At 41.5% G+C, this 13,903-nt stretch overlaps 1 protein-coding gene across 1 annotated transcript in view; it reads right to left on the minus strand.

Moving 5' to 3' along the window:
* Positions 1-13,903, minus strand: part of DNER (delta/notch like EGF repeat containing) — a 299,213-nt gene that overhangs the window by 57,371 nt on the left and 227,939 nt on the right. Inside the window, exon 8 of the mRNA XM_021682968.1 lies at positions 4,794-5,018. Within this exon, the coding sequence (XP_021538643.1) occupies positions 4,794-5,018 (225 nt within the window). The remainder of the gene's footprint in view (positions 1-4,793; positions 5,019-13,903) is intronic.

Genomic DNA, 13,903 nt, shown 5'->3' on the forward strand with positions numbered 1-13,903 from the left:
CAAGGCCTACCTATAATTGTCCAACAAGCCCCCATATATCAGTGTTCTTACTGTCATCATGATGTCAATGTAGAGACTTAAATTTTTTTCTTAGGTAAGTACAGATTACGAAGACTTACTACAGCTGTTAGCTAGGTAGACAAGACTCTATTTGGGATCCCCATGGTGAGGACAGATACCATATTTTGCAATATAAAAAAATAAGGGCATGGTAACAGAGCTGGGATGTGGGAAAAGACAATATATTGTATACAATCTATAATTCTTAGGGATACTGCGTTATGTAGATCAAGAACCCCTTAGAGCTTGTTAAACATAAGAATTGTCTCCATCTTAGTAAACCTAGTAAAGAAAGTTTTCCGGTTCATAAAAGATGAAAGCTGTCCACTGTACATATCCAAGAATCTAAATGCAATTAAGCATTCATTAGCAAGCTAAATGTCTTCATATCTTGTAGGTGTACTTTTTTCTTTATGGCTGTTGAATTGCTACTGAAATCCAAAGCAGTAAGTTTTATCTTAGATTGTGTTTCCAGAAGACATTATCAGAGTGCTGATATTGCCAAGTCTGAGTTTAAAGGAAGCAATGACAGCTACCTTTCCGGCCTCAGAGACCAGAGGTGCAGCCCGCACGTAGGGCATATATAAAAAGTATCTGAAATTCCTATAGCTTCCTTTAAAAAGGTGTTCTTCGGAAAAAGTCTAAACTTTCTTTCTTTTATAGCCTGGATGATCTAAATGAGTTACAGACCCTCTGGTGGAGAAGAATCAGCAGAGACACATGATTGGCAACTTTCCCCAGGTCTCATTGGTGACAACCAATGAGCATCTAAGGTTATTCACAAAGACAAAAACTGATATTTGTATAGCCACGTAAAAATCCTCTGATGCCTTATATTTTAAATCCTTTAAATAGTAACTTAAGGCACATTCTATAATGGTGTGGTTAATTCAATTCAACAAACAAGGTCAGAGTAATGATTCAATTGTGTTAGGCAGGGGCCAAGACCAGTGAACTCAGGCAAACCATCTCCAACCAGGGATTCCTTCCAGTATTGGTCATCACCCAAATGGCACCTGCAGATGCTACTGTTGTACTGAGAGCGCATGAAACACCATGGCTTCCACCTGCAAGCATGCCCCCTCCACCCCCAGCAAGTTCCTCGCACCTTGGCACTCCACCCTACAATGCTTCCAAGGCTCCAAATTCTCACTTTCTCTGGTCTTGGGGAGATTTCAATTTGCCTTTTTTTTTTTTTTTTGGAGTATTTGTGGCCTATCACTTAACACTGTCACTGAAAGATAGTATTTCAGTGATTACTCAGTGCTGACATTTTATTATTTAATATTAAAATCCCATCAGAAACCCCTAGCCTGATAAGCTAAAAATGAGGTTTGAAAATAAAGCACCTGGCAAATCTGATTTGCAGTCATCTAAATGGCATTTTGTCAGATGGGAACTAATTATCAACCTGACATGATTTCAATCTGCCGTCATTTTATGAAATGGGATTGGTTTGCTCTCTGTAAAGATGATCGGGCTTGGCGCTCTTCAGCTAGACACCCAATTTCACCTATTCATATGAGATTCTTCTATTATGCAAACTAGTGGTAAAGCAATTACATGCTCCAAAAGATTAAGACTAAAAATTTCATATTCAGAGAATTGTCATTTTCACCTCTTAAAATGTAAATTCTTCCCAGATGTTAAGATACCTTTTTTATTTCACACAATGTCACCTAATGATCTGAGAAAGCAACCCCTCTGAAAGCAATTTTATCTCCCAAATTCGATGAGAGAACTCTGACAGAACTCCAAGGCTCTGTCCGGGGGAGAGACCACCTAATAAATGTGTGTGTAGATTATGTCCTAGTCAAGGAAGGAAGGAAGGAAGGAGAAAGAAAAAGAAAGAAAGAAAAGAAAGAAAGAAAAAGAGAGAAAGAGAGAGAAAGAAAGAAAGAAAGAAAAAGAGAGAAAGAAAGAAAGAAAGAAAGAAAGAAAGAAAGAAAGAACGAAAAGAGATGCTGGAATGTCCGTGGATGGAAAGAAAGGGCAATAGCTCTTACTACTCCATGTCTGGAAATGTGCCACATGCCACATTTAACATCTCACACACAGCAGACCACGGTCAGCAACTTGTCCCAGTCTAGGCTGTGACACCAACTACCGCTGAATTGACAAGCATCTAAGATGTTCTTCATAAAAATATAAAAACTGAGGTCCAGAGAAGTCCTGTAAGATTCCTGTGGTGATAGTCAATGGGATGGGATCTCCCAGGTTGGTTCTCACCTCCCAGTGGGCAAAGAGAAAGAGTAGGAGACAGGTGGGCCTTCACTGATGGAAGCAGCACTCTCAGGAGTCTTGTATCGAAGTAGGGAGGAAGTTCCTCATAACCTGAGCCGAAGGCAGTCGCTTAACCAACTGAGCCACCCAGGCGCCCGGTGGGAGGAAGTTCCTGACAGAACCATTTTGCCTCCGATGGCTGCCGGGGGGCTGGGGACGATGCCATGCGTACCATCTGCATCTGCCACGCAGAGCACTGGGAGCCGCGCACTCATGAGTCATGACGTGAGTGAGACTGTGTTCTCCCCAGCACCGCTGCAGCATCGTTTGCAGACACAGTGGTCTTCGTGCTCCGCATTCCCAACAGGCAAGGGTAGCGCCCTGCGCTGCCTCGGCCTCTGCACGCCCAGCTCCGCGGCACCCACACTGCCCCACGCACGGTGGAAAACTGGGCTTCCGGGGGAGGGGGAGCCATTCCCATTTGCACCATGGCTCTGACAGGAGAGGATGGGGGTAAGCACAGGAAAGTGTCTCATGGCAGACGGAGAGGTGGAGAAACTTCTTCACCTCAAGGTTTAATGGGAAACCCAAAAATGTTACTGTGAGCGTTAATTTCATGTGCTAACTTGGCTAAGCCACAGCACCCAAGGATGTTGTCAAACGCTAGTCTAGATGTTGCTGTGAAGGTATTTTTTAGATGAGATTCATTTTTAAAGCAGTAGGCTTTGAGCAAAGTGATTACCCTCCAAAATGTGGGTGGGCCTCATCCAATCAGTTGAAGGCCTAAGAGCAAAGAGTGAGGTTTCATAAGAAGGAATTCAGGCTCAAAACTGTAACAAGGAAACCCCGCCTGAGTTTCCAGCCTGCCATCTTGCACTATAAATTGAGAACTTGCCCATTCTCACAATTACATGAGCCAATTCCTTAAAATCAATCTCTTTCAATATTTCTCTCTCTCTCTTTCTCTCTTCATATATATATATATCTTTTTTTTTTTTAGATTTTATTTATTTATTTAAGAGAGAGTGAGAGCATGAGCAGGGGGAGGGGCAGAAGGAGAGGGACAAGCAGACTCTGTGCTGACCACAAAGCCTGACATGGGGCTCAATCGCACGACCCTGAGATCATGACCCGAGCTGAAATCAAGACTCAGATGCTTAACTGACTGAGCCACCCAGAATTAAGAGTCTCCATGAAAAGGTTTTCAACACCCCTCAATGCTTAGCTGGATTTCCTACTCATTCCTTCATTGAATCATGAGTATGAGACGTGCCCCTTGAAAGTTCTAGGACCACGGCACTGGGTTGGCACCTGCATTCAGCCCCCTTCTGGGTGGGTGGCTGCAGGCACATGACTAAAGCAAGTATGACACAATCCCTAAATGTGTCTCGGCAATATCTAGCTTGCAGGGAGGGCACTGTAAGGACCAGAGATGTGAAGCACCCAGCTCAAAGCCTAGAAAGATTCGTGCTCGCTAAATGGTGGTTTGGGGTTATTATGGTTACACAAAGGTTACTAATAAAATACACTTCCTCCTACCCCCAATGGGGAGAAAGACAATTAATATAATGTTTTAAAGACCAGGCAAGTGATCTCGAGGGTGACTGCTGGAATTCAGAGGGAGGAAAGTGAGCTGGGCCCAGGTGAAGTCTGCAGGTGAAACGGGGTGACAGGGGAGCAGGCATCCAGGTGGAAGGCACTGCACGAGCAGACCCGGGACTCCAGCAAAACCAGGGAACTGGCCTCCATGCGGATGGGTCAGGCACACGTGTGAGGAATCGCACTTCAACGCATTCTGAAGGACTAGCTCGTGCAAGGAGGGAGAGACAGAGGCAGAAGAGAAGCGACCAGAAAGAGTCACCCGTGTGTGTTCTTTTCAGGACCACACAGGTAGGTTGCACTGGCACAAATTTTGACTAGAAATCACTGTGACTTCTGAGTCTCAAAATTTACACAATAAAAAAATCAGTACGATGCAGAAGACCTTTGGGAAATAAATGATGGAACTTCTGAACATTTGCGGAGGGCGTCACGGGTCCGATAACACATACAGTGCACAGACTAAGAATTTTAATAGATGAGAAAATTCTAAATGGATTGCGTCTTGCTTTTTATGCCCATTAAAAAAGAAAAACATACTCCATTAACCTAAGAACATGGTATTAAAAGAAATACAATCCAGTAAAAGCTGGGGAATGACCTCTAGTAAGTCATTAAAAAATAATTAAGCTGTTCAGAGATTAAGCCTGTTTTTAATTTTCTTATTTTGCTTACTTGTATTTTTCTTATTTTGTCATAATGACTGTGACCTGCTCACGGAGAGGGGAAAGGGTGTTTTTAAAACGCTGCCAAGAGTAAGAATAAAGAGAAAGGGTGTCATGAATGAGTGGGGTGCACGCCTATGGACAAGTGAACACATTTGGGGAGCCAACATCTGCCCAGATGCAAAACAAAAGGTCAAAGTCTGAGACTGGAGAGAGCAAGGACTTGCGTCCCATGACGGTACCAACCTGGGTCACAGAGGCATTTATAGCTGGTGCCCACACTGTGGCAGGTGCCGTGCGCGCAGGGGCTGAGCGCGCAGAAGTCCACGAGCTGGGCGCACGCTGGGCCCGTGAAGCCCGAGCTGCAGCTGCAGCTGAAATGCATGCCGTCCGCGTGGCAGGTGCCATTGTTCTGGCATGGGGACGAGGCACAGGGGTCCACCTTTTCCTCGCAGGCAGCGCCAAAGTATCCTGCCAGAAACCACAGACAGGGATGGGTAAGAAATAAATTAAACCATGTTCACACATCATAGCTAATAAACTTGGTCCATGGGGCATTCGGGTGGCTCAGTCGGTTAAGCGTCTGCCTTCAGTTCAGGTCATGATCTCAGGGTCCTGGGATCGAGCCTGGCATGGGGCTTTCCATTCAGCAGGAAGTCTGCTTCTCACTCTCCCTCTGTGCTCTCCCTCTGTCTCTCAAATAAATAAAATCTTTAAAAATAAATAAATAAACTGGGTCCGCTCTTAAATGTTCCTCACTGTGAAGTGATTAACTCATTTAACAGTTTCCAGATACAGACAACCCAACGATAGAGGGAAGGCAGGTCTTCTTAGCTTTGGGAACCGGTTAAAGTATTAAGCCCTGGGCTTCCAATTTGTTGAAATGTAAGATATATGACCACTTAGATGTACAGACATACAGGGACATGAATATATTTATAGGTGTACATGTGCATATGTATGTGTGTGCATACAGTCTAGAAAGATGCCAAAAATAAATTAATGGTGATTATGTTCAGGAAGGGAGGGTTGGGGTCAGTGGAGGGCTTTGTCCTCTTATTTTATACATATTGCTGGAGGAAAGGCATTCCTTACCTTTGCTTCAAAAAAGATATAATCTTGAATTTAAAAAATAAACCCATATAAAATAGTAAACAATGAAAAGATCTCCCACCCAAATCCCTTATACCTCATTCTTCTCTCTAGAAGAGCCACTGTTAGCGTTTCTTAAATATATACTTTTTAAGTTGGTTACTGTAATGGATAAACAAACTATGGTGTGTCTATATAATGGAGTACTACCCATCAATAAAAGGGATCTAAGTTCTCACTCACGCTACATTGTGGATGCACCCAAAAAAAATTACGCTACTGAAAGAAAGCAGTTAAAAAACAACACATATTGTGATTCTACTTATAAGAAATGTCCAGAAAAAGCAAATCTATAGATATAGAAAATAGATTGGTGCTTGCCTGGGGCTGGGTAGGAAGAGGGGACTGACCTTGAACGGCCATGAGCAGCCTTTGGGGTCGACGTAAATAGTCTAATATTCCATTGTGGTGATACATTTACAAAAAGCACTGAGTTATGTACCTAAAATGAATGAGATTTATATCTAAATTGTACCTCTTACTGAGGTACAATTTAAAAAAATATTAAATGTGCTAATTGTGTAGATGATATTTATTTTGTTTTCTGTATATGTGTTTCAGTATTTCTCAATTTTAAAATGTGTACATACATATATGTGGGTCTGTAGGCTTGTGTATCCATGTAGGGATTTCAAATGCTTTAGTAAAACCTATTCTTTTCACAGTATAAAAGCAGCTTGAAAATGAAATGAAGATGGTTCAAATTTTAGAAACAAAGTTAAATAATTTTACTAATAGTTTTTATTCCAATGTTCTCTTCAACTTTTCTTGTCTACATGTTTTTTAAAGATTTTATTTATTTATTTGAGAGAGAAAAAGCATGTTGGGAGGAGAGGGAGAAGCAGACTCCTCACTGAGCAAGGAACCTGATGCAGGACTCGATCCCAGGACCCCAGGATCATGACCTGAGCCGAAGGCAGACACTCAACTGACTAAGCCACCCAGGCGCCCCTTCTTGTCTACATTTAAGTTTGTATTTACCCATCTTCACACAGAACTCCTGACAATATTGGCAATTTCTGTTGTTACTGTTAAGGACACAGTGAATATATAAAACAAACAAAAATAGCTCCCAGACTTAATTGTCTGAAGCATCCCTCATAAATTGGCGTAATCAATTTGGTATTTTTCCATCCAGAAATAGAAAACCTTTTCAAAATCCAATTCTATTCAACATTTTATAAAGTTCCTGGTAGTTTTTAAATTTTAGAAATCATACTAAAAATGTCCCACATCAGTTTTAATAACACTTGAATTCTCCAAAGAGTCCCTTCGCGGCCTGGAAAGGAATATAATTCCATCTTTCATGAGATGTGTTCCATTTTACTCTGACTGAAAAGGAGACACTTAAATACTTACTACCATGGGACAAACAGCGACCAAGGCAAGCCCCGACCGCTCTAATCTGCTGCCTCATCCAGAAAAGAGCTGAAATTATTTTCTTCAAAAAGTCGTTGTGGGTTCTAAAAAGATACATAGCAAAATTCCTGAAAGAGCTCCTGATCCAATGCTGAATAAATGAATTAAATTAGAATGGTAAGAGTAACAAAAATAATGGACATCCCCTGGGGGCTGGTGTGCACCAGATGGTTCTAAGCCTTTCCATGCATTATTTCTCCAAACCCCACTGTAACTGTATGATAAAAGAACCCTTAGGAGCTCTGCTTAACAGATGACACAGAAACATACATAAAGTAGCCTGCTGAAGTCTACGTAGCTAGTAGATGGCAGAGCAGGGATACTAAGCCCAATCTCTTGCTACTCTGCAATACAGCACAGAAGTCAGTGATGGGCCAGTTAAGGTGTTAAGATGTATAAACATAATCGGGACTCATGTTTCTATCCTGTTTGTATCTGAATGGAAAAAGAAGTCGAAGACTCATCCATCAAGTCAAATTTTAAAAAATACAAATTTTAGAAAGGCAATCACTCTAGATTCATGTTGGTAGACTCCATTACAAATATTCACATAATCCACATAGCATATTCCAAGTAAGAGAGAAAGATGAATAAATATGCAAGGAGATGTGAAGGGGAGAGCCCATATTTCAATAAGGTCAAGGGGAGGGTGGAAAGTGAACATAAATGAGGCCCCTGGTCAGAGGCCAGATCATGATCAGTCTTGCAAGCCTCCATAAGGAGTCTGCATTTTATTCTGAAGCCCCTGGACATCATCTATTCCTGTTTTTTGTTTTGTTTTGTTTTGTTTTGTTTTTGATATCCCTAATTGTAAGCAGTGTGGAGAGTGAATTAATGGCTATCAAGACTGGAAGCAGGAAAGCAGGTGTTTACTAGCGTAATTGGGGTGAGAGGTTAGGAGGAACAATTTGTAGCATTAGGGATGAAGAACGTGAGACAGACAGTAAATGATTGCACAAGCAACACTGTCAGTTCAGGGACCCATTAGATGGTGGAAGAATGAAAGAGAGGGGAGAGCCTACTGACCCAAGGTAACAGGAGCCTTAAACTCCAATACCAGAAAGAGTCAGGCAGGCAGCGCTGACAACAGAAGTGAGCCAGTGGTAAGACAGCAGGGAGTGGTAGGGACTGCGCCGGACTGGAGAATGCATGCCCCCAGAATGCATTCCAAAGGGGGTGGCTGCCGCCCACCTGCAGCCCACTGCTGCCATTTGGAAGGTGGTTCCCCTTGCCAAATCTTCTGAATTGTCAAGAAATATCTGAAATCTGGGTTCTTGTTTGAACCCCTCCTAGTTTAAAATGTTGATAAGTCACTTCTCTGGTAACTAAAACACGTCTGTGGGCACTGTGTGTGTGCCTTCTCTGTGTGACTTAATGTGAACCACGGGCTTTGGAGCCAAAGTGGGGGTTACTGACCACGAGTAACCGCGAGACCTTAAGTAAGTCCTTAATCATCTTGACCTGATGTCTCTGCGTTCATGGAATGGGCATGATGATGCCGACAGCACGGCTTTTGCGAAGCTTAAATGAAAAACTCTGGAAAACATTTGGCACGGTGACTGGCAAATAACAAGCATTCAGTAAGAAACAGCTATAATTGTGCTTTTCCAGACTAGGGTACAATGTGGATGGTGTTGTTACCAACAATGATCAACAGACGAGGAGATTCCCAGTGCAGAATGATGAGCTCAGCTTTGTACATGTTGACTTGAGGTACTTTTGTGGTTGTTTAGGAGTCAGTTAACTATGCAGATCTGGTGCTCAGGAAAAAGATATGAAGGAGAGGACATGGGCTGGGGGTCAGACGCATATGGATGAGAATCAAATTCATAGGTGTGGATACTAATACTTGAGGCAAGTGTCTGGAAGACAGTCCTCACTAGAACCTGGCCATGCTCGTCCCCCGATCTCAGATTTCTCAGCCTCCATTCCTGTGAGAAATCAATGTCTGTTGTTTAAGCCAACCATCTATGGCATTCTGTCATGGAAGCCCGAGCTAAGACACAACTGCTGTGACCAGCAAATTCTCTATTTCCATTACCCAAGCAATTGTTATCCTCTTATTAATGGGACATCCTCTGTAAATGACTCATACCTTCCATAGCCACCTCTTAAATGACCTTCCAGAGAGAGAAAGGGACAAAGTTTTATAACACAAAGAAGGCAAGGCCAGAAAATCAAAGTTTGGATCTTCTTGCTAGCTGTGTGACCTTGGGCAAAGTACTTAATCATTTTGTGCTTTAATTTCCTTGCATATAAAATGAGGGTGACCCCTGCCCTGTCGGATGACACAAGATGGCAGGTGGTGCTCAGTACATGTTGGAAGCTCCTTCCTTTAAGCAGTGGTTCTGGGGAAATTCCAGGTTGCCTTTACACCCAGAGTTTGTGGTTAGGGCAACAGGAGAGAGGTGGGCCTGTCAGCCAATCTCTGAAACGTCATCAAATTTCACATGTTCATGAATCCTTGGGGATGGAGTCCTGGGAGATATCTAAGGGGGAGTGTTTTGGAATCAGGTGGTGCTCACACACTGTTCTCTAAACACCTGCACAGTTATTGGGCAATCCAGCGAGGCTGACAAATGGAGGTGGGGTCCCAGAGCAAGCAGTGGTGGGAAGAGGTGACAGGCAGGGGTGTCTCTGGCAGCGTTTCTGCACAGGCTCAAAAGGACAAGCTACTGAAACAGTATCTGTTAATGGCAAACACTTGTCCATACCAGGCACCATTCCAAGTGGTCTGGCTATATTAACTCATTTAACCCTAGTCTCAGTTCTATGAGTTAGTACTATTATTTCCTTTTCAGATGGGTAAACAGAGGCACAGAAACATCAACTAACTTGCCCAAGGTTACACAGCTAGAAAATGGCAAGGATGGGTTCAAACGCAGGCAGTCTGACTCCCAAATCCAAGCTTCTAACTAGTACTTCCTGTCGTTAACACTTGATGCCTGGGGTGTAGCAGAAGGGCCAAGAATGTGAAAACAGTTAGTCCAGGATCTGTCAGAGCTCTGTCACTTGCTGGCTATGTGTTGCAGAAAGGGCGCGTCCTCTCTGGTATCTGTCTCCTCTGCTTTCACCACAGGAGAACATCTGGTCACCTAGCTGCACAGAGTAATGGCTACATTTGCCAGTCTCCTCTGTGGCCCAATGTAAATGACAAAATTCTGGGTAATGGGATATAAATGGAAATCTCTTGAGGTTGCTCCTGAGAAATTTCCTTAAAAAAGAGTTAGCACGCACCTTTTGCCCTGTTTTATCTTATCCCTTCATTCACTCTACCGTCTGGACCATAGAGATCATGGCTGAGTTTTTTTTTTCCCCGATTTGGTAGAAAATAACCCATAGACAATAGTGCTCAGTGAACCCTAGGAAGGACAAACGCAAAGAAAACAAACAAGTACCTCATAGTCAAAATACTGAACACCAAAAACTAGAAAAAAATATTAAAAGTATCCAGAAGAAAAAGACAAATTACATACACTGAACAACGAAAAGAATTACAGATGACTTTTCATTAGGATCTATGGAGGCAAAAGACAATAAAATTACCTCTTTAAGGTATTAAAAGAATAAACCTATCTCCAAGAATTCTATTTCCAGGGAAAATCACTTTAAATAATGAGGCTAAATTAAGACATTTTCTAACAAAGAACAGCTAAGAGAATTTGTTGCCAACATATCTACCTTACTACAAAAACATTAAAGAGTGTTATTAAAACAGAATGTAAATGATAATATAGTTGGAAACTCAAGTTTATAGGAGGATATGAAGAACACTGAAAATGGTACATTTGGAGATAAGTTATTTTTTCTTTTTTTTATTTAAAAACAACTAGCTATTTAAATATTTTATTTATTTATTTATTCATTTATTTATTGAGAGAGAGTACAAAGGTGAGTGGGGGGGGAGGGACAGAGGGAGAGTGAGAGAGAATCTAAAGCAGACTCCCCGCTGAGCGTGGAGCCTGATGCAGGGCTCAATCTCACAACCCTGAGATCATGGCCAAGCCGAAATCAAGAGCCAGATGCCCAACTGACTGAGCCACTCAGGTGCTCCTTAACTGGCTATCTTTGGCAAAATTAACAACACTGAATTATAATGTTATAACATACTTAGAAAGTACATGACAACAATAGAACAAAGAATGAGGGGGGTAGTTGATAGAATTATACTATCATTCGATACTGTAATGCCCAGAGCAACCACTAAATAAAAACAAAAAATTAAGAACTGAAACAATAGCAGAAAACAAAGATATCCTTAAAAAGCCAACTGAAGAGAAAAAAATTTTCTAAATATTCAATTTTCCCAAAAGAAGGAAGGAAAGGAAGAATAAAACAAAGAACATAGGAGATGAACAGAAAACAGCATCCAGTCCTATCCATAATTACATTGAAAGTAAATACTAACAATGCAGAGATTGTAAGACTGAACAAAAAAAGCAGGCTGAATTACATGTTCTCTCAGAGAAACCCATTTTAAATAAAAAGACATAAATATTGATGTGAAAAGATGGGAAAAGATACATTACGGGAAAAAAGGTGTAAGAAACCTAGTGTGGCAATATTATATCAGAAAAGGTGGATTTTAAGACCACGAGTATTATCAGAGGTAAGGAGGGCCCTTTAACATGAAAAAGTGGGCAATTTATCAAGAAGATATAACAACCCTAAATGTGCAGACACCTAATAAAAGAACTTCAAAATATATGAAAAAAAACTGCCAGAGGGAAAAATGGACCCCATCAGAGAAGGACCTCTTTCTTATTAGGAATAAGAAAGAATAAATTGACAGAACGAGCTCATGTCTACAATATTTCAAAACACTATTGAACCATCTTGACCTAATTAATACTAATATAAAACTATACCCAAAGACTCAGAACACAAATTCTATACACATGCACATGAAACAAGTTAGTCATTTCGATAGATGTGAGAAAACTGTTTGACAAAAATCAATATCCACTTATTATTTTTGAAAGCGGGGGGGTTACTATCAGCAAACTAAAACAGAGGCCATTTCCTCCATCAGACAGGGCATAAACAAAAAACTTGCAGGTAACTTCACATTTAATGGTGAAATAATGGATAGTCTCCTCTATGAGAATAAACCAAAGGAAATGATTTTTTTTTGTACAAAATTGACAAGGTGACTCTCTAATTTATATCGATATACGAGGAACCTAGAAAACCCAAAACAACATTGAAAAAAGAAAAAAAAGACAAATTTGGAAGACTTAACCTAGCTTTTTTTTTTTTTTTTTTTTGAGAGAGCGCACGCGTGCTCGCAAGCATGCATGAGTGGTGGGGAGAGGCAGAGGGCGAAGGGGGAGGGGCGGAGGGGCAGAGCGGCAGAAGGAGAAGGGGGCGCAGGCTCCCTGCTGAGCACGGAGCCCCAGCGGGGCTGGATCTCAGGACCCTAGGATCATGACCTGAGCTGAAGGCAGACACTTAACCTACTGAGCCACCCAGGCACCCCTATGTTAGCTGACTTCTAAACTTGGGATAAACCTACAGTTATTTGGGGTGTCTATTGTTTGCAACTAAACCAAATTCTTATTGATAAACCATGCCAGTGCAATCAAATAACTAGCTCTTCTTTGATGTCTTAGCTTCCTCATTTGTTAAAAATAGAGATGATAAGACAGCTGTATAAATCAAATAGTTATACTAATAGAGGAAAAAGAAGAGGAATCGGTGTTAACAGTAATAGCAAATACTGAGTTCTTATTATACACCAGACGCTACATTAAGGAATTGGCATCTATTGCTTTGATTTATCACAACCACTGGCTCAGTTAGAGTCTACTATTATCCACTTTTACAAAAGAAGGCTTAGAGATTATATATCAGAGAACTAGTCCAGGGACATCAGTTGGTAAGGGAGAAAAGCAAGAGTCAAAATGAGGTCTGTGTGACTCCACATCTGTGTTCTTAAGCCCCATGCTAGGCTGCCTCCCATAAGAGAGTTTGTCTTAAAGCACTTGAAAAGCTGAAGGTGCCATGCAAGCAAAAGAAATTACAGCCAGATTAAACCCATCAGTATCCTAACTTCTTTAATTTAAGATAGCTTTAGAACATGGAGATCCCTTAGCAGTTATAAATTTTGAACTCTGTGCATTTGAAATGCCCTGGGCCTCGCTGGTTCTCAGTATTTCCAGTATCACATGGAGGGTATTTTAAAAATACGATCATGAAACTTGAGTTCTAAGGAATAAACATATCACATGTACTAACAACTCCTTATAAAACCAGAAGTCATCTTTAAAATAAGCCAAATATCAGATTTGGAGCCAAGATGCCAACCAATGCAGGCCTGGCCTCCCCATCCGCTGATCAAGGCCAGATGTTGGCTAGTTTGTGGCTCTTGCCATAATACGTGTTACACGGGTGTGAATGTATAAGTTCTTGAAATTCTGACTCAAAGCTGGCTTGTAAACATGATACTGATCACAGAAAGCTTGAATGTTACCTGAATGGAGTGTCAAAAACTAAAGTGTAGCCCAGGGAAGAAACAATGTATATTCAATTTCTAGATCTATAAATGAGTAGATGTAAGCGATCCCCCAAACAGAAGTCATGCTATAGGAGTCTGATTTCTCTGTGTAAAAACATAGAAGTCTGTGACTCAAAGCTAAGGCAAAGTTTACTCCCAAGTGCACTTCTGTGTGAATCTACACAGTGCAGTGCAGTTCTGTGAGTGCTGGGAGAAAGGTATCTTACACGACAAGGTAGGAAAGGCCTTGGGGTCATCTGTAGCTGAGACTCAGCCAGCACAGATTTCA

Source organism: Neomonachus schauinslandi, chromosome 3 (genome assembly GCF_002201575.2).
Source record: "Neomonachus schauinslandi chromosome 3, ASM220157v2, whole genome shotgun sequence".
Taxonomy (NCBI): Eukaryota; Metazoa; Chordata; class Mammalia; order Carnivora; family Phocidae; genus Neomonachus; species Neomonachus schauinslandi.